The sequence below is a fragment of the Dromiciops gliroides genome, chromosome 2 (genome assembly GCF_019393635.1).
Source record: "Dromiciops gliroides isolate mDroGli1 chromosome 2, mDroGli1.pri, whole genome shotgun sequence".
NCBI lineage: Eukaryota > Metazoa > Chordata > Mammalia > Microbiotheria > Microbiotheriidae > Dromiciops > Dromiciops gliroides.
The window spans coordinates 485,824,169-485,846,234 of record NC_057862.1 but is presented as its reverse complement, the minus strand read 5'-3'; the positions used below and the strand labels follow the sequence as shown (position 1 = coordinate 485,846,234).

Sequence of the window (22,066 nt, the reverse complement as noted above, 5' to 3'; positions counted from 1 at the left end):
TGCCAAGGGCTCAGCCCTCTCACCAGACTGTGAGCTTAGTTCTAGACCACATTGGCACTGCAGCTGATTCAGAGACTCTGGGGGTTTCCTTCTCTGGTGAGGCCTTCCTGGGACTGAATCTGTGTCAGGGTGACTGTGGGGTTGGGTTCCACTCCTGTCTCAGCAAAGCAGCTCCCTCCTTCTGACTTTCCAAGCCATTCTTGCTTAGAAGATGATTTCAGCACATTCTTCTGTGGGTTTTGCTGCTCCAGTCATTGTCCTATGGCATTATTTGGATGTTTTTTGGAGGGATCTTATCATGAGTTTGAGAGCTCACTGTCTTTCCTCTTCCATCTTGGCTCCGCCCCAGAAGTCCTTGTAACTAATGTCTTTTAAGAAACACTCAATTGAGGGTTTAGTTCCATTATAAGAAATAGCCAGTGGATTTCCATTGTATGAAATTACAAGACTTGGGTTGTGGCAGTGTGCCAGAATGTTTTAATTTGTTTGTTGTTGTTATTTCAAGTTAAAACTCAGTACAATTTTTTTTGCTTTACAATTTTATTTCATACAACTGAAATTTTTTTAGTACAAGTTAATCAAAATACTGATTCATGTAGATATTGAAATATTGTATAATACTACTTTGGGGGTAACTAATCTTTGGTTAAATGTATGTGTTGCTTCATTATGAAGGTCATGGATTTCTGTCCCAGTGAAATAACTATTCAAAATTAGCTACCAGTGTTCCATGTGCATTTTTTAAATAACCAAGCAAGTGAAGATTGGAGTGTTTTGGATTTTTTTTTGGTTTGTTTTTGTACTCCAAAATTTGCCCCAAACACAACCCCCTTCTTTTCTCTCCCCCCTTCATTTTAATGACAGTGTTAAGAGAAAAATGTTAAGCTCTTTATATCCTAGGAATCATCTTCATTAGAAAGTATATTTAAGGAAGTTTTTTCCTTTTCATTCTAGGGAAGAAATTGAGAAATTAAATATTCCTTCCTTGGTTTGCTAGTATTAAGACCATTCATATGTTGATTATAACACCTCAGGACAACAAACATTTTTTTAAATATTAGATTTTCAAAAAATATACAGGAAGATCCTTGGTATCCATTAGCTGCCTTACCCTTAACTTCCTTCTTCAGTAGATAAGGAAACAAAAAGCAATTGCATTAAATATTCTCAACTTATGTGTTTCCATTTAAAGAATAAAAATGTTCCTTCAGTATGGTAATTCACTAGTACAGAGATTTGGTATATAACAAGACATCACTAAAAATTCCTATTCATGAGAGCTATATCATCATATTATTGTATGTAGAAATACTATATGTAGGAATGTGGAATTTACATTCTGAGAACAGTACAATTTTCTTGCTTTGATTAAATTTTTTAAAAATGTGCACATAAGCACGAAGCTTTGGGTCAACTATGTGATATCTGTAGTGGCCATTAAAATGCTGAATTATCTGAGAATGTACTGCATATACAGGTATGCCACAGTTTTTGACATGAAAATGCATTGATTCCGTATTCACTTACCTTTCTAAAGTCATCAAAAATGAACACTACCAATTTTGAAAATGTTTGTTGTGTCTGTAATTTTTTTTTCTTTAGCAACATTAAGATTTCTCTGATGATGAAAAAAAGTAAGCCTGGTATCAGAAATTTATTTTCTATATTTCTCACTGTGATAATAGCACAACAAAATGTGCTCCAAATTATTTTTAAACATTTTTTCCACATATAAATTTAAAATAATGAGATTAAGACAGTTATAATCAGAAATGAAAGGTGTTAAATAATAAAACGGCTTTGTTATGCTATAGCAATAAAATGGCCAAGTGCAATTACTTGATTTAATAAAATTAACTTTCAAAAAATAAATGATGACTAGGCTCTTTTTTGGTCCTGGCTTTCATGTCATTCAATGATTCCCAAATTATTTCTCCTTGATCTGTTTTCTATTATTTTAAATTGAGAGATACTTCAAATTTTCTTCCATTTTTTTAGACTTTTGATTTTCTTTTATTATTTATGTCTCATGGAGTCATTAGCTTCTATTTGGTTACTTCTAATTTTCATAGAGTTACTTTCTTGAGTAAGGTTTTATACCTCTACTTCCAAGCTGTTAATTTTATCTTTATATCTTTCTTCCATGTCTCTCATTTTATTTTTAAAGTAATTTTGACTCTATATTAACTCTTGCTTTAACTCTTCCAGGAATTTTGGTTGAACTTATGTCAGAGCTCCATTTTTCTTTAAGGTGTTGCTTGCAGACATTTTTCAAGACATTCTTCTTCTGGGTTTAATCTTGAGCTTCCCTCTTGCCATAATGACTCTTTATGTAGGATTCTTGCAGCTTATTTCTTAACTTTGAACTTTATGTTGGTGCTGGCCTTTGTGCCACTGAGGAGAGTGTCTGACCCAAACTTCCCTACTTTTATGTCCTTCTGCTGCTTTCAAGATATTGTATTGGAGTCTGTAAGCTTTCAATGCCCCCAAAATGATGGAATCCTAGGTAAAGTCTGTATACTGTCCTATTGATAAGAGATCTACAAGTTCTATACCTATATTTGGGTCTGTTGCATTATCCCTGTTTGGGAGTTTCAGTAGACTATTGCTGAACCTGAATCAATCACTATTAGTCTTTTGGGAAGTTCTGTATTTCTGAGTGACTGAACTTTAGGTTCCCCTTTGATCTGGGACTTCTACTCTGGCTATTCTACTCTAGGCTTTCACCCTGGGCTATAGGCTCAAAATGAGTTCCTGCTTTGCTTCAGGGATCAGAGCCAAATACATATTGTTTGCTTCCAGATCTTTTCCTTTCTCAGTATACAGTTAGGTTCTAGTAGCTACAGATGCTCTAAGACTATTCCTCTTTGCACTGAATCTATGAGCTGGTACTGGCTAGTGAGCAACATGATGCCTTGCAGCACCTAATCTTGTGCCCTACACCTGTATAGGAATCTCCTAAAATCACTTCCTACCCCAGTGATCAGTTTCAGGTCAATTTCAGTCCACGGGCACTGGAATATGCCATATGGTATGTTCCTGACCAGACCCTATTCCTAGGATCTGAAAACCTGTCTCCCTAAGTCTCTCTTGGCTGGAAAAATGACTCACTTTTTCTTTGATTCTCCAATTAAAATTTAGTCTGGTGCATTTTCTAGATCTTTGCTGAAGAGATTTGGTGGGTGAGCTATACTTTTTCCTCTTATTCCATCATCTCAAATTTACCTTGTTTCAGCCATTCATTTTTTATGCTGTATGTATGTATTTATGTATGTTCATGTATATGTATTCATGTGTGCACACATATACATGAACATGCCTGTACACTAGATGTGTATTATATGTCTATATATACATAATATACTTAAATGTACATGTGTATATGTGTGTGTACACATGCATATACATATATGCAGATGTATATGTGTATATACATATACATCACTATAGCAAATTGCCTCAGTTCAAACCTGGTCCTGAAAAGAGGCAACCACTTCCATTTGTCAAAGCTGGGGAAGAGCATAGTACTAAGAAAATGAAATAGTGACCTCTAAATTCAGGCTAATTAGTTTAGATAATGAAAAAAAAGGTATTCCAATAGGATTAGAAGTAGTGAGAAAGGCATAGGGAAAATAATATGAGGCTCAAACTCTCCCTTTCATGCTCTTTTCTTAGCTCTTTTCTAGCAGGTAGACCAACAGCTAGTTTTTGCTCTTCCCCTTTCTCTGCTTTTTTGAGGAGAATCAGTTACTTCCTGAAATATCTGCCCAAATCAGTGCTGGTTACAATTCTCTCATTATCTCAGGCTTAAAATTTTTGAATTATGGCATCACAGATTTAGCTGGAAGGGTACTTAGGGATCATCTGATCCAACCCCTTCATTTTACAAATTGGTAACTGAGGTCCAAAGTAGTGCAGGGAGTTATTTGTCCAAGGTCACACAAATAATAATTAACTGACCTGGGATTGAAATCCAGGTCCTTGGACCCCAATCCAGAATCTCAATGATTCACTTTGACTCTCTTACTCAGTAAACTCCAAGGGCTCCCTATTATTTCTATGGTCAAATACAAACTTCTCTGTTTTCCATAACAATAATAGCTAATATTTATAAAGTACTTTTAGGTTTGCAGAGCACTTTGTAAAGTTTGTTAATAATATTTCTAAATAATATCTCATTTGACCCTTGGAATAACCTTGTCCAATCTTCCATCCACTGAGCCTTCACACCCTAGCCACCTTTCCAGTCTACTTTTTTTCAGTCTTTTTATACATTATTTAGCCTTATGTATTTTTATACTTCAGCAAAATTAGACTTCTCATTGTTTCTCATATAGGATACTCCATTTCCTTTCTCACTCCCTCCTTCTTTATCCCTTACTTCTTAGAATCCTTAATTTCCTTCAGAACTCAGCTTGAGTATCATGTAAAAAAGGTAGTGTTTGAGCTGATACAGAAACATGGATATGGGAATTAGGATGTAATCAATGAAAAACAATAAAAAGGCCAGTTTGACTGAATTATCAATTATCTTAAGGGGAGTAGCATTTAATAATGCTGAAAATAATATGAAGCCACTCTAGTTTACTGAGTATTGGAAGTTCATGCTCAATCACTTTAGCAGCTAAATAAGGATGGATTGGAGAGGGAAGAGACTTAAGACAGGGAAACCCATTAGTAGATTATGGCAATAGTGATTCCAGTAAGAAGTGATGAGAGCCTGAACTAGGGCAGTGGCTATGTGAAAATAGAGAAGGGGGCAGATGTGAGCAGTATGCTAGAAATGGAAACAAGATTTAGCAAGTGAATAGATATGATGTGAGGGAGAGGGAAGCTAAGATAGACACTGAAGCTGCTAAACTAGAAAATTTGAATGGTGGTAGTGCCCTTGACAAAAATAGGGATGTTGGAAGATATTTGAAACTGGTCGAAAAAATAAATATGATTAGTTCTGTTTTAGATATGTTGAGTTTCAGATGCCTATGGGACATACAGTTTAGAATGTCCAAGGGGCAATTGCTGACGTGAGACTAGAATTCAGGAGAGTCCAGAGCTGCATGTAGATACATAGATGCAGGAGCCATTAGCACAATGTTGATTATTAAACCTGTGGGAACTGTTCAGTTCATCAAGTGAGAGAGTGTAAGGAGATAAGTGGAGGGGCCCTAGGATATAGCCTTGGGAATATACATGCAGTGAGCAGGATATGGAGGGAAATTCACATTAGAGAAAGGACATATTCTCCATGTTGCTGATTTGTTGTTGTTGATGATGATGATGACGCTTAAACTGATCTAATAAATGTGACCCTTGGTGACTGGTAAAATCTCAAATCAAAATGAAGGAAATAGTTATCCTAGCTATCTTTGACTAGTAAAATTTTCTCTTCTGCTTCCATTCCACAGACCACTCAATGCCAAAAGACAATAAGGTACAGTGGGAATGATAAGAGTCTGGGAGGAAATGCCACTAACTAGCCATAGGGCAACATAAAGTCTCTCTCTGAGCTTCATTTGTGCATCCTATAAAATGAGGCAATGGTACAAGAGGACTTTGTCTTTATTCTAATATATTAGAATTCTGATAGGGATGGAGACTTTGATTTCATTGATTATAAAGAGATCTTGAATAAGGAAAATGCCTTTACCAATTCAGATTGCCACCCTCCTTGCCTTAGAGAGCTATCTAGTACACTGAGAGATTTAATGACTTGCCTAGGGTCACCCTTCCCCAACATATGTCAAAAACCTACTTGTTCTGAAGCCTGCAGGATGAATTACTGCCACTTTAATGCCCCATTTTTTAAGTTCCAGTCTCATGACTCCAGAAAACATGGTCAGAGCTGCCTTCGATGAACAATATGCAGCCAACTGTTTCATGGGAACAGCTCCTGTAAAGAAATAAGAGAAAGAGATCATAGGATTCTAATTAGAACATAGTAGGTACCAAACAGATTATCTAATCCAATAATTACCTAATAATAATTATCTAATCAAATCCCTGTCATTTTATAGATGAGGTAACTAAAGCCAAAATGGTAACATAACTTATTCAACATCTCACAAATAGTCACAAATCTAGGATTTGAACCCAAATCCATTTTGTACATCCAGCACTTTTTTCTACTTCATGATTTTGTAGAAGTTAAGAAATAGAGGTAGAATATCCTGGTAAATGTTTAACAATCAGAACCAGAGAAGGGGAAAACTTGTATGCCTGACACACTTTTTTAAAAAGATAACTATACTTAATTTTAACATTCATTTAAAAAAATTTAACTACCCAATTCTTTTCCTCCTTCCAACCTCTCTCTTACCCATTGAGAAGATAAGTGATATGGTATCAATTACACATGTTAAGTCATACAAAACATACTTCCTTGCTAGCCACATTGCAAAAAAAAAATAAGTAAAAAATATGCTTCAATATCCACTCAGAATTCATCAGTTCTTTCTCTGAAGGTAAGAGAGTCTTTTTCATCATGAGTACTTTGGAACTGGCTTGGATTATTGTAGTGATTAGAGTATCTAAGTCTTTATCAACCTCACTCCAACAGATTGGCTGGCAGAACCAGAACACAGTAAGAGCAATGTAGTATGTGTTCTGGTCCTGCTCATTTTACTTTTCATCAGTTCATACAATCTTCCCAGGTTTTTCTGAAACCATCTCCCTCATCATTTCTTATAGCACAATAGTATTCCATCACAATCATATACTACAACCTGTTCAGCCATTCCCCGATTGATGGGTATCTCCTCAATTTCCAATTCTTTAGTACCACTAAAAGAACTAGGTACATATAGGTCCATTTCCTTTTCCTTTAATCTCTTTGGGATACAAACCTAATAGTAGTACTGCTGAGTGATAGGATATACACAATTTTATAGCTCTTTGGGCATAGTTCCAAATTATTCTCCAGAATGATTGGACTATTTCACAATTCCACCAATGTACAACAGTGTATCTATTTTACTACATTCCTTCCAGCATTTGTCATTTCCTTTTTCTGTCATGTCAACCAATCTGATAGGCATGAGATTGTACCTCAGAGTTATTTTAATTTTCATTTCTCTAATTAAGATTTAGAGTATATTTATATACTTATTGATAGCTTTGATTTCTTCTTCTGAAAACTGCCTATTCAAATCATTTGACCATTTATCAATTGAGGAATTGCTCTTATTTTTATAAATTTAGCTCCACTCCCTATATATTTGAGAAATGAAGCCTATATCACAGAAACTGGCTCTAAAATTTTCCCCTAGTTTTCTTCTTACCTTCTAATTTTGCCTACCTTGTTTTTGTCAATTCAAAAATGTTTTAATTTCATGTAATCAAAATTATCCATTTTATTTCCCATGATCCTCTCTTACTCTTGTTTGGTTATAAATTCTTCCCTTATCCATAGATCTGACAGGTAAATGTTTGCATGCTCCCCTAATTTGCTTATGATACCATTCTGTATGTCTAAATCTTGTACCTATTTTGACCTTTTCTTGGTTTATGATGTGAGATCTGGGTCTATACCTAGTTTTTGCTGAATCACTTTTCTGTTTTCCCAGAAATTTTTTGTCAAATATTGAGTTCTTGCCCCCAAATCTTGCATCTTTGAGTTTATCAAACTCTAAATTACCATGATAATTTACTAGTGGTTTGTGTACCTACTTTATTCTACAGATTCAACAATTTATTTCTTAACCAATACTAGATTGTTTTGATGATTACTACTTTGTAATATGGTTTGAAGTAAGGTATTGGTAGGCTTCCTTCCTTCACATTCATTTTTCCTTGATTCCCTTGATGCTGTACACCTTTTGTTTTTCTAGATGAATTTTGTTATTATATTTTTTCTAGTGCTATAAAAATAATTCTTTGATCATTTGATTGGTATTGTACTGAATAAATAAATTAATTTAAGTGGAATTGTCATTTATATTATATTATCTTCTACCCATGAGCAATTTGTATTTTTCTAATTATTTAGACCTATATTTGTGTGAAAAGTGTTTTATAATTATATTCATATAGTTCTTGGGTTTGTCTAGCAGATAGACTCCTAAGTGTTACATATTGCCTGAGATTATTTTAAATAGAATTTCTCTTTCTATCTCTTCCTGCAGGGTTTTGTGGTAACAAATTGAAATGCTGATGACTTATGTGGGTTTATTTTATATCTTACAATTTCGCCAAATATGTTAACTGTTTCAAATAGTTTTTAGTTGATTCTCTAGGGTTCTGTAAATATACAATTAAATCATCAGCAAAGAATGATAAATTTATTTCCTCATCACCTATCCTTATTTTTTCAATTTCTTTTTCTTATTGCTACAGGTAGCATTTCTAGTACAATATTAAATAATAGTGGTGATAATGCTTGCTTCACCTCTGCTTTTATTGAGAAGATTCCTAATTTATCCCCATTATTGATCGTGCTTGCTCATTGTTTTAGATAGATACTACTTATCATTTTAAGGAAAGATCCTTTTATTCCTATGCTCTTTTTTGGTCAAAAGCTTTTTCTGAATCTATTGAGATAATCATATGATTTTTTTGTTTTGTTTTGTTACTGATACATTCAATTGCGCTGATAGTTTTCCTAATATTGAAACAGTCCTGCATTCCTGGTATAAATTCTACCTTCTCATAGCATATGATCTTTGTGATATATTGCTGTAATCTCACTGCTAGAAGCTTATTTTAAATTTTGCATCAATATTCATTGGGAAAGGGGGCAGCTAGGTGGCACAGTGGATAAAGCACCAGCCCTGGATTCAAGAGGACCTGATTTCAAATCCAACCTCAGACACTTGACACTTACTAGCTGTGTGACCCTGCGTAAGCCACTTAACCGTCATTGCCCCACAAAAAAATATTCATTAAGAAAATTGGCCTACAACTTTTTTTCCCGTTTTTTCTCTCCCTGGTTCAGGTATCTTTGTTTTTCTTTCCTTTTTATTTTAATTTTCTTTTTTTCACTATGAACTTATCACCAAACACAAACATTTCAATATCGAAAGAACAAAATCTTTTCACACAAATTGTTGTCTAATCACATTTCTCTCATATTGATTATTACCATTAAATTTTTAATCCCCAATGTTGGATTTTTAACACTTATCCCTATTAAATTTTATTACTAATATCACCGACTAGAAGTGTTGTGGCATAGCAGCTGGGTGACACAGTGGATAAAGCACTAGGCCTGGACTCAGGAAGACCTAAATTCAAATCTAGTCTTAGACACTTAACAGCTGTGGTACCATGGGCAAGCCATTCAATCTGTTTGCCTTAGTTTCCTCATCTGTAACAAAATCATAATACCTACCTCCCTGGTTGTGAAGATAAATGAGATAATCTTTGTAAAAGTGCCTAGAATATTGACATTGAAAAAAATAGGCCTTTGTTTACAGGATCATATGAGATAATATTTGTAAAATACTTAGCACATAGTGGGTACAAATGCTAGTTGTAATAATACAGAATCCTAGGCTTAGGGTCAGAAAGAACTGGGATCAACTGCCACCTCTGACACTTGCCAGCTAAGTGGTCACTTAGAAAATCACTCACTCAATTTCTGTGTTCTTCAGGTAATTCTCTAGGACTTATTTACTGAGTCATAGAGAGTTACAACCTACAATAATGGAAGGAGTTCTTATAGGACAAGATACTCATATTGAAGCAATCATAGATCCTTTGCATAGTTATGTAAATTTAATCTCATTAGCATAAGATGATTGTTTTGTTGTCCAGTGTGTTAGCTATCCTAGATATGTTATTTGCAAATTTAATAGATATACTATTCATGTCCTCATCTAACTCACTGATTAAAATGTGGAGAAACACAGAAGCTAAAGACTAAGACATTTTACTAAAGACCTCTTTCAGGCTTACAAAAATTGATTAATGACTACTTCTTCTTCTTCTTTTTTTTTTTTTGGTGAGGCAATTGCCATTAAGTGACTTGCCCAGGGTCACACAGATAGTAAGTGTCAAGTGTCTGAGGTCGGATTTGAACTCAGGTCCTCCTGAATCCAGGGCCAGTGCTTTATCCACTGTGCCACCTAGCTGCCCCTTAATGACTACTTCTTGTACCTGGTCATTAACCAGTTATGAATCCATCTGACTATTGTCTAACCCACATTTCTCTATCTTGTCCTCAAGTGGCTCAAATCCAACAAAGCCCAGCAGCAAGAGAAATTCCATTTAAAATAACTATAGATAATATAAAATATTTGGGAATCTACTTGCCAAAACAATATCAGGAACTACATGAACACAATAACCAAACACTTTTCACACAAATAAAATCAGATCTAAATAATTGGAAAAATATTAATTGCTCATGGATAGGCCGAGCTAACATAATAAAAATGACAAGTCTACCTAAATTAATTTACTTATTCAGTGCCATACCAATCAGACTACCTAAAAAGTATTTTATAGAGCTAGAAAAAATAATAACAAAATTCATCTAGAAGAACAAAAGGTCAAGAATATCAAGGGAACTAATGAAAAAAAATACACAGGAAGATGGGCTAGCCATACCTAATCTAAAGCTACACTATAAAGCGGCAGTCATCAAAACTATTTTGTACTGTTTAAGAAACAGAGTGGTATGGCACAGTGGATAAAGCAATGGCCCTGGATTCAGGAGGACCTGAGTTCAAATCCAGACTCAGACACTTGATACTTACTAGCTAGCTATGTGACCCTGGGCAAGTCACTTAATCCTCATTGCCCCACAAAAAAAAGAAAGAAAAGAAACAGACTGGTAAATCACCAGGGAATAAGTTAGGCACAGGAGACACAGTAGTAAATGACTATAGTGATCTACTGTTTGATAAACCCAGAGACTCCAACTTCTGGGATAAAAACTAAATATTTGACAAAAACTGCTGGGAAAACTGGAAGATAGTATGGCAGAAACTAGGCATAGACCAACATATTATACCATATACCAAAATAAGGTCAAAATGGGTACATGATTTAGACATAAAGTATGGTACCATAGGCAAATTAGGAGAGGAAGGAATACTGTACCTTTATGGGGAGGAGAAGAATTTAATGACCAAACAAGAGATAGAGAGAATATTATGAAATGCAAAATGGATCATTACATTTTAAAATGTTTTGAATAAACAGAAGCAATTATAACCAAGATTATAAGAAAAGTACAAAGCTGAGAAGCAATTTTAACAGCCAGGGGTTCTAATAAAGGCCCCACTTCTAAAACATATAGAGAACTATATTAAATTTATAAGAATACAAGTCATTCTCCAATTGAGAAATGGTCAACAGATATAAACAGGCAGTTTTCAGATGAAGAAATCAAAGCTATCTATTGCCATATGAAAAAATGCTCTAAATTGCTATTGATTAGAGAAATGCAAAGTAAAAAAACTCTGAGGTATCACCTTACATCTAGCACATTGACTAATATGATAAAAAAAGAAAAATAATAAATGTTGGAGAGGATGTGGAAAAATTTGAACTAACATATTGTTGGTGGAGTTGTGAACAGATCCAACCAGTCTGGAGAGCAATTTGGAACCAAGTCCAAAGGGCTATGGGGCTGTACATACTGTTTGACCCATTAATACCACTACTAGGTCTGTATTCCAAAGAGATGATGAAAAAGGGAAAAGGACCCACATGTACAAAAATATTTATAGTGGCTCTCTTTGTAGTTGCAAAGAATTGGAAATCAGGGGATACCCATCAATTGGGGAATAGCTGAATAAGCTGTGGTATATGAGTGTAATGGAATGATATTGTGCTATAAGAAATGATGAACTGGCAGATTTCAGAAAAACCTGAAAAGACTTAAGTGGACTGATGCTGAGTGAAGTGTACAGAACCAGGAGAACATTGTACACAGTAACAGCAACACTGTGTAATGACCAATTGTGATAGACCTAGCTCTTCTCTGCAATACAGTGATCCAAGACAATTCCAAAGGACTCATGATGGAAAATGTTCTCAACATCCAGAAAAAAAAAAGAACTGTGGAATCTGAATGCAGATTGAACCATACTATTTCTAATTTTTTTTCTTTTTTGAGGTTTCCCCCTTTTGTTCTGATTTTTCTTTCACAATATGACAAATGTGGGAATATGTTTAATGTGATTATACATATATAACCTGTATCAGATTGTTTTCTGTCTTTGGGAGGGAGGGGGGAAGGGAGGGAGGGTGAAAACTTTGGAACTCAAAATCTTATAATAATGAATGTTTAAAACTATCTTTACATGTAACTGGAAAAAATAAAATAACTATTAAGATTTTTTTAAAAGGAGTCATATGTAAAAGAGTTGCTTAGACAAAAAAAGAGGCTCAATTGCTTTTCTGAAACCCAGATATACTGTATATAGCATAGTACTGGTCTAGAAAACCTGATATTAAAGAAATGAGGCTAGCATTATCAGTTTTTGATGAATCTGTGATTAGCACTTCCCTTTCTTAATGTTCATGAATTATCACCTTCATTGGAATCAAAATCACCAGCCAATCATTTGAATATCATTTTCCAATTTCTAGTCACATTCACTTTTTTGTTCTCCATGATTTTTTAGAGGTTGTCTGTAAGATCTAGACTATCATATCCATCACTTCTTTGTTTTTTCCCCCTTGTACCTCATCCTTTCCATTACTGTACCAAAAAAAATAATAAAGTGAGAAAAAGACTGAAGCTTAGGGTTCAAATTAGTTCTTCCATCTTGAAGCATATATTCTGTAAACTTGGAACTCACAGCATTGAACCTTAAGACTGATGGTAATGATTGTGGGGCCAAGATATTTGGTGGCTACTTTGGGGTCAGTGCATTTGGTGATGGTCTTGAGTCTGGTATATCCTGATACAGCTTTATGCAATTTTTATCATTTTGTATCTAAGGATCTAAGTTCTGAGAAGTTTTGTGTTGAGGGTTTTGATGGCCTCTTCCTGGATGCTGATGGCTTTGGTGTTATTGCCCAGCATTTTCTTAAGCTCTTTACTGGTATTCTTAGTACAACTTTGTGTCTTCCTCAGGAATTTGAGGTTAATTCATTTCAGAGACTTCTGTTTCTGTCACTGAGTTTCTTGATACCATTTATGTGTAATTTGCAGGACTAGCTAGAGGTGGTATGGTACTTATATTTAGCCATCTTTACACAGCTATCTCTGGCATCTAGGAGAGCTAGGTGGCTTAATGGATAGAGTGCCAGGTCTGAAGCTAGGAAAACTCATCTTCTTGAATTCAAATCTGGCCTCAGACACTTTACTAGCTATGTGACCTTGAGCAAGTCACTTAACACTATTTGTCTCAGTATTCCCATCTGTAAATTGAACTGAAGAAGGAAATGGCAAGACATTCCAGTATCTCTGCCAACAAAACCCCAAATGGGGTCACAGAGTCAGATACAACTGCAAAACAATTGAACAAATATGCCACCAGAGATTTCAAGGCATAGAAAAGACCCATAAACTCAATATTCTGAAATATAGCTTATTTGAGCCTGCTAAAATGAAATCATGAAGGGTATATTATTTTCTTAAACCAATCATCTTTTCACTTTTATAATTTAGCTTCCTGGTAGCCATTTTTGGTCTGCCTTTCCCTACATCAACTGAGAAAGAAACCCAGGAATTCCTGAGACATTGAGGTTGCCACTGCAAGCAGGTCCATCTCAGGATTGCTGTTCAGTCACCTAGGATGGACATGTGCTTTAAACTAGTATTTGCTCCATAGTTCACAATTTCTGCTAAGGAGCAGTCTTTCCTCCATCTTTCTTCCCTTTCCCTAGTTGCATGATGATACCTGGAAGCTCAAAGGAAGAAAGCTGATTTAGGTATCAACGCCATATTTGTGTCAAATAATTTGGTAGGATCCCTTCTTTACCTATTTTTCAAAATGTTTATATGGTATTTATTCCAATAAATTCGTATTTTCAATGTTTGGTAGAATTTACTTGTAAATCCATCTGGTCCTAAGGATTTTTTCCTTAGGCAGCTTATTTATGGCTTGTTCAATTTATTTTTCTGAGATAGAGTTATTTAAGTATTCTATTTCCTCTTCTGTTAATGTGGGCAGTTTATATTTTTATAAATATTTATCAATTTCACTTAGATTATCAGTTTTATTGCCTTATAATTGGGCAAAATAGGTCCTAATAATTGTTTTTTATTTCATCTTGTTTGGTGGTACATCTACCCTTTTTATTTTTGATTCTGGTAATTTGGTTTTCTTCTTTCTTTTTCTTACTTTTTTAAAAATCAAATTAACCAATGGTTTATCTATGTTATTGGCTTGCTGTTTTCCCCCAACAAAACCAGCTCCTAGTTTTATTTATTAGTTCAATGGATTTTTAATTTCAATTTTATTAATCTTTCCTTTGATTTTCATGATTTCTATTTTAGTATTTAAATATAAATTTTTTATTTATTCTTTTTCTAGTTTTTTTTTGTTTCATGCCCAGTTCATTGATCTACCATTTCTCTTTTTTATTGATGTAAACACTTTAAGATACAAATTTTCCCCCAAGTACTGCTTTGGCTGTATCTCATAAATTTTGGTATGCTGTCTCATAGTTGTCATTACTTTTGATGGAATTATTGATTGTTTCTATGATTTTTCTTTGATCCACTCATTATTTAAGATTAGAATATTTAGTTTCTAATTATCTTTTGTTTTTTGTTTTGTTTTGGTGAGGCAATTGGGGCTAAGTGACTTGTCCAGGGTCACACAGCCAGTAAGTGTGCCAGGGCCCGTGCTCTATCCACTGCACCACCTAGCTGCCCCTTCTAAATACCTTTTAATCTATTCTTTGACAACCCTTTATTGAATATAATTTTTATTGCACTGTGATCTGAAAAGATGCATTTAATATTTCTGTTTTTCTGTATTTGGGTGTGAGATTTTTATGCATGGTAAATTTTTATGAAAGTGCCGTATACAGAGAAAAAAGGTATAGTCCTTTCTGTTCTCATTCACTTTTCTCCAGAAGTCTAATATAGCTAACTTTTCTAAAATTGTATTCATCTCCTTAACTTCCTTCTTATTTATTTTATGGTTAGATTTATCTAGTTGTAATAGGGGAAAGATGAGGTCCCCCACTAATATAATTTTTCTATTTTCTCCTGTAATTCATTTAGCTTTTTTTAAAAAAGAATTTGGATGCTATGCCACTTGGTGCACATATGTTTAGTATTCATATTACTTCATTATCTATGGTTTTTTAGCCACACATCTCTTTCAATTAGGTCAATTTTTGGTTTTGCTTTGTCTGTGATCACGATTGCTACAGCTGCCTTTTTTCAGGTAAAACATAATAGATTCTGCTCCAGCCCTTTATTTTAATTCTCTGTGTATGCCTTTTCTGTTTCAAGTATGTTTCTTGTAAACAACATATTGTTGGATTCCGATTTCTAATCCATCCCGCTATCTACTTGCATTTTATAGATGAGTCCATTCCATTCACACTCATAGTTATGAATAGTAACTGCATTTCTCTCCATCCTATTTTCTTGTTTCTCTTTTTAATCTGTCCCTACTCAAATGTCTGTTTGGCTTTTAACCATTGCTTCCCTTAATCTTCCCTACTTCTTATCACTGTACCCTTTTCTCTTATCCATTGCCCCATCCTACTTCACTGCTGGGCAAGATAGATTTCTATACCCAATTGAATGTGTATATATGTTCTTTCCTTTTTGGACCAGTTCAGATGAGAATGAGGTTCAAGTGTTGCCCACTCTATCATTTTCTCCTCCACTGTAAAATTTCTTCCTTTTGTGCCACTTTTATATGACATAATTTTTCCATTCTTCTTCTCCATTTCCCCTTTTCCCCATGCATCCCTCTTTCTCACCTCTCCATTTTTTTTAAATCATTGCAACAATAATTGAACTGTATCTCTGCCATCCTTCTAACTACCCTCAAAATAATAAAGTTTTAAACTACATTTCTGTATGGGAAGTTGATACCTGTAACTCTGAATAACTTTATTATTTTAAAAAAAAATTTTAGCTTATTTAGTTCTTTATAAAGTCTCTTTCATGTCTACTTTTTTGTGCTTCTCTTGAGTCTTATGTTTCAATGTAGAATTTTCTATTCAGCTCTAGTCTTTTCTTCACCAATGCTTAAATGCCCTCTATTTCATTAAATATCCACCCCCATCCCTGAAAGATTGTATTCACTTTTCCTGGGTAGGTTATTCTTAATTGTAATACTAGCTCCTTTGCCTTCTGTAATATCATATTCTAAGCCCTCTGTTCCTTCAACATGGTAGCTGCTAAATTTTGTGTGATCCTGATGGTGCTCTGGGCCAGCTCCCACACTGGTGTCACAGACCACTCCTACTGACCTCCTAAATTGTTTTGGTCTGGAGAAATGTTTCACCTTAATCTTTTGTTGGCTTTGATGCTCTAGAATTCAGCTTGATGCATTATTTTTTAATTGTTCAGAGAGAAATGTTAGAAAGCTGGGCTAAGTGCTTCCTCTACTCTGACATCTAGACTTTGCCTTATTAACATTTTTCCATCACTTTCATTAGGATAGACAATCAACCAAACAATAAATTGAAACCTGATTTGTAGCATTTGCCAATTTCCAAGGTATAAATACTAACACTGAAATTTTAACCAATGACTCCCACTTGTAGGAGGCAGATCTAGCACACTTGTGGATGGGAAGTGACCTCAAAGAAGACAGGATCATAGATCTATAGCAATTCACACCATTATAGTTAAATACCCTTATTTACAGATGAGAAAAATGAAAGCTAGGGAGGCTAGGTGATTTGTCTGATCTCACACAGGAAGCAAGCATTAGAGGTAAGATTTGAACCTAGGGCCTCTGACTCATCAGTATACTACTTTTCCACATGACCATACTGCCCCCCAATAAGCTAATCCTCTCATTTTATAAGTGTGGAAACTGAGGCCCAGTGAAATGCCACTGTCACTAATTATTCCTATAACATTGAATCAATCATTTACTTCTTCATATGTGGTTCTGTTGGCAGTCATTAACACATATGCTTTGTGCCATATGCTCAGGTCTGTGAGCTAAGAATGCCAGAGTTTTCTTTGGGTTCTCTTTTAGATTTCCTTAAGTCTTTGGCAACACCATTACCTCAGTGCTATGCTTTCCACAGTGATGGAATAGGAGTGAGGAGTAGTCATTATAAAGGGTTGCCAAAAATATTTTGAAAATAAGAAAATAAGGCTGATTTCTAACTGGAGACAAATTGGTACAGTAGGTAGAGTGCTGGACTTGTAGTCAAGATGACTTCCAATCCCACTTCTGATCCTTCCTAGCTATGTGACAAAGGTCTGAGACTTTCCCTGAGTCTCATTTTTCCCATCTATAAAGTGGGAATAATAATCTCCAGTGCCTCCCAGAGTTGTTGTGCAGCTTAAATAACCTCATGTGTATTAACTGTTTTGCAAAATTTAATGAGTTATTTATGTTATTTATTTTAGAGGCTGTAATTTAGTTTAGATTTAACTCTAAGTTTAGATTTTGTGGTAATGGAAAGAGTAATGGGCTTGGAATAAAGAAGACCTGGGTTCATGTTCTCTGACACTTACTAGCTATGTGACTAGCAGTAAGTCAAGTAACCTCTCTAAGCCTTAGTTTTACTCATCTATAAATTGGGAATAAAAGTACCTATCCTACAGGATTGTTGTGAAGATCAAATAAGGTAATGCATAAAAAGAGCTTTGCAAATCTTAAAATGCTACATAAAAGTTAACTATTTGTAGCTAAACACAGCTAGTTTATACCAAGAAAATACAGATTGGCAAATACTTTATCTTTTTATTGAATTATGAGATGATAATCGTACAATTAAAGAAGTCTAAAGTTGAAAAAAAAGCCTCAAAGGTCATATTGTGAAACCTCTTCCAGAACAGGAATTCCCCTTACAGAAGCCATGACGTGGCCATTGCCCTCCCTCCACTTTTAACAATTCACAGACAAGGCATTCAGGAAGTCTAGTCCTGTTGGACAGACAGTTCTTATACTTAAGTAGTTCTTCCTTAGATTGGTCCAAATCTGTATCCCTGTAACTTCTACGCATTACCTCTAGTTCTCTCCTCTTGAACCAAACAGAACAAGTCTAATACCTCTTCTACCTTAAAAGCCCTTAAAATGCTTAGACAGCTGTCATTCCCCAACCCACCCCAAACTCCCACTTTAAGTCTACTCTTTTCTAGGATAAACTTCCCCAATTGTTTCAACCATTTTTTAAATGATAGAGTCCCTTTATTCTTTGAATTGCTCTCCTCTGAATGCTCTTTAGATAAGTAATGTCTTTCCTAAAATGTGGCACCCTGAACAATTTTCCAGATGCGGTCCAACCAGGGCTGGGTACTTTCCTTGCTCTTGACATTGTGCATATCTTAATGTAGTTTAAGATGGTCTTGGTTTTTTGGTTGGCCACATCACACTGCTGATCCTGCACTAAACTAAAATCCCAATGTCTTTTTCCTCCTATGAACTGATTTTTACCTATGTTTCTTCCATCTTGTGTTTAAGGAGTTCTTTTTTTTTTTTTTAAACTGAAGGTTAGAACTTCAGCTTTATTGAATTTTGTCTGTAATGCATTGAACCACAGATGTCAGTGCCAGAGTCAACTACAAATATTGTATCAAAGCAATCAAACCATAATCTGGAAAAAATCCATGGATTTATCTCAAGAGTTTGTTTGTCTAGAGACATTTTTCCTGATGGTTGATACAAATAAGTATATTTATTGTGCTAGTAAGTTTGGGAGAGACTTTTAGGGTCTCTTATAGTTCCAAAACTCATGATATAATAATCAGTGCCTTGTGTCTGCTACCTGTAGAGAACAATTATTCTAAATGGGCTAATCCATAGATCCTATTTCTTCTTAGGATCAGACAGAAAAGCAAAGCAGTCATTTAATACCTGCCCTGAATTCAGAAAGTGTAAAGGAGGGATTAATTGCCAAGGACAACCAAGTTTATTGATAAATAACAGGGGTTTCTCTTCAGATGAATACAACTGGCATTTCCTGGTATAATGTAACTAGATCAGCAGGACGTAAGGAACCAACTCCCATCTGTCCTCTACACAAATGTTAAATTGATATTCTTAAATCACAAAAAATGCCATGTCATTCAGAACCTAAAGTAGCATCAGTGATTTTGTATTGCCTTTAGAATAAGATATGAACTTTTCTGTTTGGTGTTTAAAGTCCTCAGTCTAGCTCCAACTTATCTTTTCAGACAGATAACACTTTGCTTCCCTACATGTACTCTATGGTCTAACCAACTAACCAACTCAGTGTTTTCCAAGGGCAATATTCCAAATTCCATCTCTGTGTTTTTTCACAGATTGCACTCCCTTTTCCTGGAATGCTCTCCTTCCTCAACTCTGCCTCATACAATACAATTCAAACTACAGCTCATATACTGTCCCTCATATGAAAATTTTTCCTGCTACCTCCAACAGTATTTTCCTTCCCCCTGAAATTATGTTGTGTTTACTCTGTAAATATTTTATATCTATTTATTTATATACACATGATCCCCACCTTTACACACACACACACACACACACACACACACACACACACACCAGTAGAATATAAACTCATTGGCAGCTGGGCATGTTTCACTTTTGTCTTGGCATAGTGGCTGGCATATGTGTATTCAATAAATGTTTATTGAATTGAAGGTACAGCCCATAATAATTATCCTATGAGTATAAGAAGTTGAGTTTTAACTAGAGGCAAAGTTCAAAACAGGATGTTTTATGAAAGTATGTGGGGTTGTGAAAGACATCAATTGAATTATTACTTTGAAGATTACAGATAAACAGAAGTCCCTAAGAGCTGGGGCCATGGCATTTCTGCCCTTGAAGGATCAATAAATTTATTAAGTGGTACAAGTCCAACTTCTCTGGTATGGAAAAAAGCACATTTATTTATTTATTTGACATTTAAAAGTACTTGTTATGACCTTGTACTGAGGATATACAAGTTTTGACAGATACAGAAGGAACAAGGAGCTGCCCCCTGACCTTGATGACTTAAGAGTCTACCAATCTACTCAGGCAAACCTTCGTGTCCCCTGAATAAGCATGAGCAGCACCTGCCCTATGTGGGGGTGGGTGTAGAGTGAGCTCTAAATGGTAATTAATTGAGATACTCTCTAGTTTAACCCAACCCACAACATGACTCTCTGGGTAGATTGGTGTTTAATTTGGAAAAGAACTTGATTCAAATCCTGACTAACACTAGCTCTGGGGCCATGAACAAATCTCTTTACCTCTGAATCTCAGTTTCCTCTTCTGTAAAATGGGATAATATTACCTGCACAACCTATCTCGGTGAGTTGTTGTAAGGAAAGCATTTATTCGAATTCAAGCCCTATAAAATTGTGAATCATTATTATTAGCTCCATAAGGGCAAAAGACATATCTTATTCTTCCTATCTACTACTACTACAGAGCTTTGCAAAAGTTAGGCATTGATGAAATACTGATTGATCTATATGAGGCATCTGGAAGACTAACGAAAATTTGCATTTCAATAGTGCTTCAACACAGTAGTCTCCACAATGGGAGCCAGGGATCCCTAGTCTGACATCAATGGATGTGATTAGTAATGAGAAAAATTAATTTTTTAACCCCAATTTCTCTCTGGGAATCCATTCATTTCTTCAGATGATACTTTTCAAGCAAAGACAGTTTCTGAAGGGGGTAAGGAAATAAGACAATCACTCTCAACCCTGAAGGCATATTCTCTTTAACTAGGTGGGGGGATGAAAAGGGAGGCTTCTGTTTATCCCTTAAACAGAAGCCAGTTTGAGCTAAGGCCCTCCCCAGGGGATGACTCTTGTGTCCTTACTTTTACTTTACCAAAGGTTGGGGTGACCTGGTCTACAGATGAGAGACCAAATGAGTGAAAACCTGATTTAGCTGGAGGCAGGTATCTCTCTTGGAGAAACTGACATTCCTTGAGTGTCAGAGAAGGGTGTAATCAGTCACACCTGAAAGCCAACCCATCAACCAATCAGGGTTGCCTTACATTGTCAGGGGTGGTCCCAATGATGTAGAGTCAGGTCAGTCAGAAGGAAGACTGACTTTAAAGGCCCTATGACTCTTAGATGGGGTCTTGGGTAACTAAGAGAGACAAATGACCTCAATTTATTGGTTATTGCTAGCCTAACTAATAAATTTATTTATCTCTAGGAATTTCATTCAACAGTAAAAAAAAAAAAAGTATTTTTATAGTGCCTACTATGTGTCAGGGTCAGTGACCCAATAGGACCACTTGAGGCAACTTAGTGTTTCAATGGATAGATCACTGGATCTGGCTGGAGTCAAGCCTCAGACACTTACTAGCTATCTATCTACCTCTGTTTCCTCATCTGTAAAATGAATTTGATAATAGCACCTACCTCCCAGAGTTGTAGTGTAGATCAAATCAGGTAAAAAATATAAAGTATTTAGCATGGTGCATGGTACATAGTAAGCATTATGTTAGCTATTGTTATTATTGTATTAGGAAATGAGCAACATTGGAATTTGTGCTCCATTTTCCTGACTCTCTCTAATAAAAGAAAATGGAAAAAATCAAATTAATACAGTCTTAAAAAAAGACATACAATATGTGCAGTGCTGGAAATCATAAACATATGGATGGGGGTGGTCATTTTTCCACACAATTAACAACAACAACAAAAAACAGCTCTAAGTTCAGTTCATAGAAGATGAAAATCTGTGGACAACTAGAAGGAAGTGTCTTTCAGCCTTCAGAATTACTGGTCTTCCTACAAGGCTGGCACTTGGATAAAGGGCAGTTCGCACTGGCCTGGGCCAAGCACTAAAGATTAGGTAGGGTGTAACTTGAGTGACACTATAGGAAGGCAAACAGATGTTTGGCAAGGTAACAAAGCTGAAGGAAGTGGTTGGCAATGCACCAGAGCACAACTGGGTTCCACCCTTTTTTCCCCTTTGTTCCCAATTTTCTTTACAAACATGTGAGGACCCACCTTCTGTAAGGGGAATTTTCCATTTGAATGCTCTTGATCAGCAGTCAGTGAGTCACAGATTAAAGC

General features: G+C 35.4%; 2 protein-coding genes across 2 annotated transcripts in view; both read right to left on the bottom strand.

Annotated features, from left to right (window-relative positions):
* LOC122743196 (arylamine N-acetyltransferase 1-like) overlaps positions 1-5,817 on the bottom strand; it is a 70,305-nt gene extending 64,488 nt beyond the window's left edge. The window contains exon 1 of the mRNA XM_043987968.1: positions 5,753-5,817. The gene's annotated coding sequence lies outside the window, so the exon portion shown is untranslated. The remainder of the gene's footprint in view (positions 1-5,752) is intronic.
* The window catches only part of HSD17B2 (hydroxysteroid 17-beta dehydrogenase 2), a 73,565-nt gene that overhangs the window by 7,467 nt on the left and 44,032 nt on the right, over positions 1-22,066 (bottom strand). Inside the window, exon 4 of the mRNA XM_043987965.1 lies at positions 5,753-5,890. Coding sequence (XP_043843900.1) covers positions 5,753-5,890 — 138 coding nt within the window. The remainder of the gene's footprint in view (positions 1-5,752; positions 5,891-22,066) is intronic.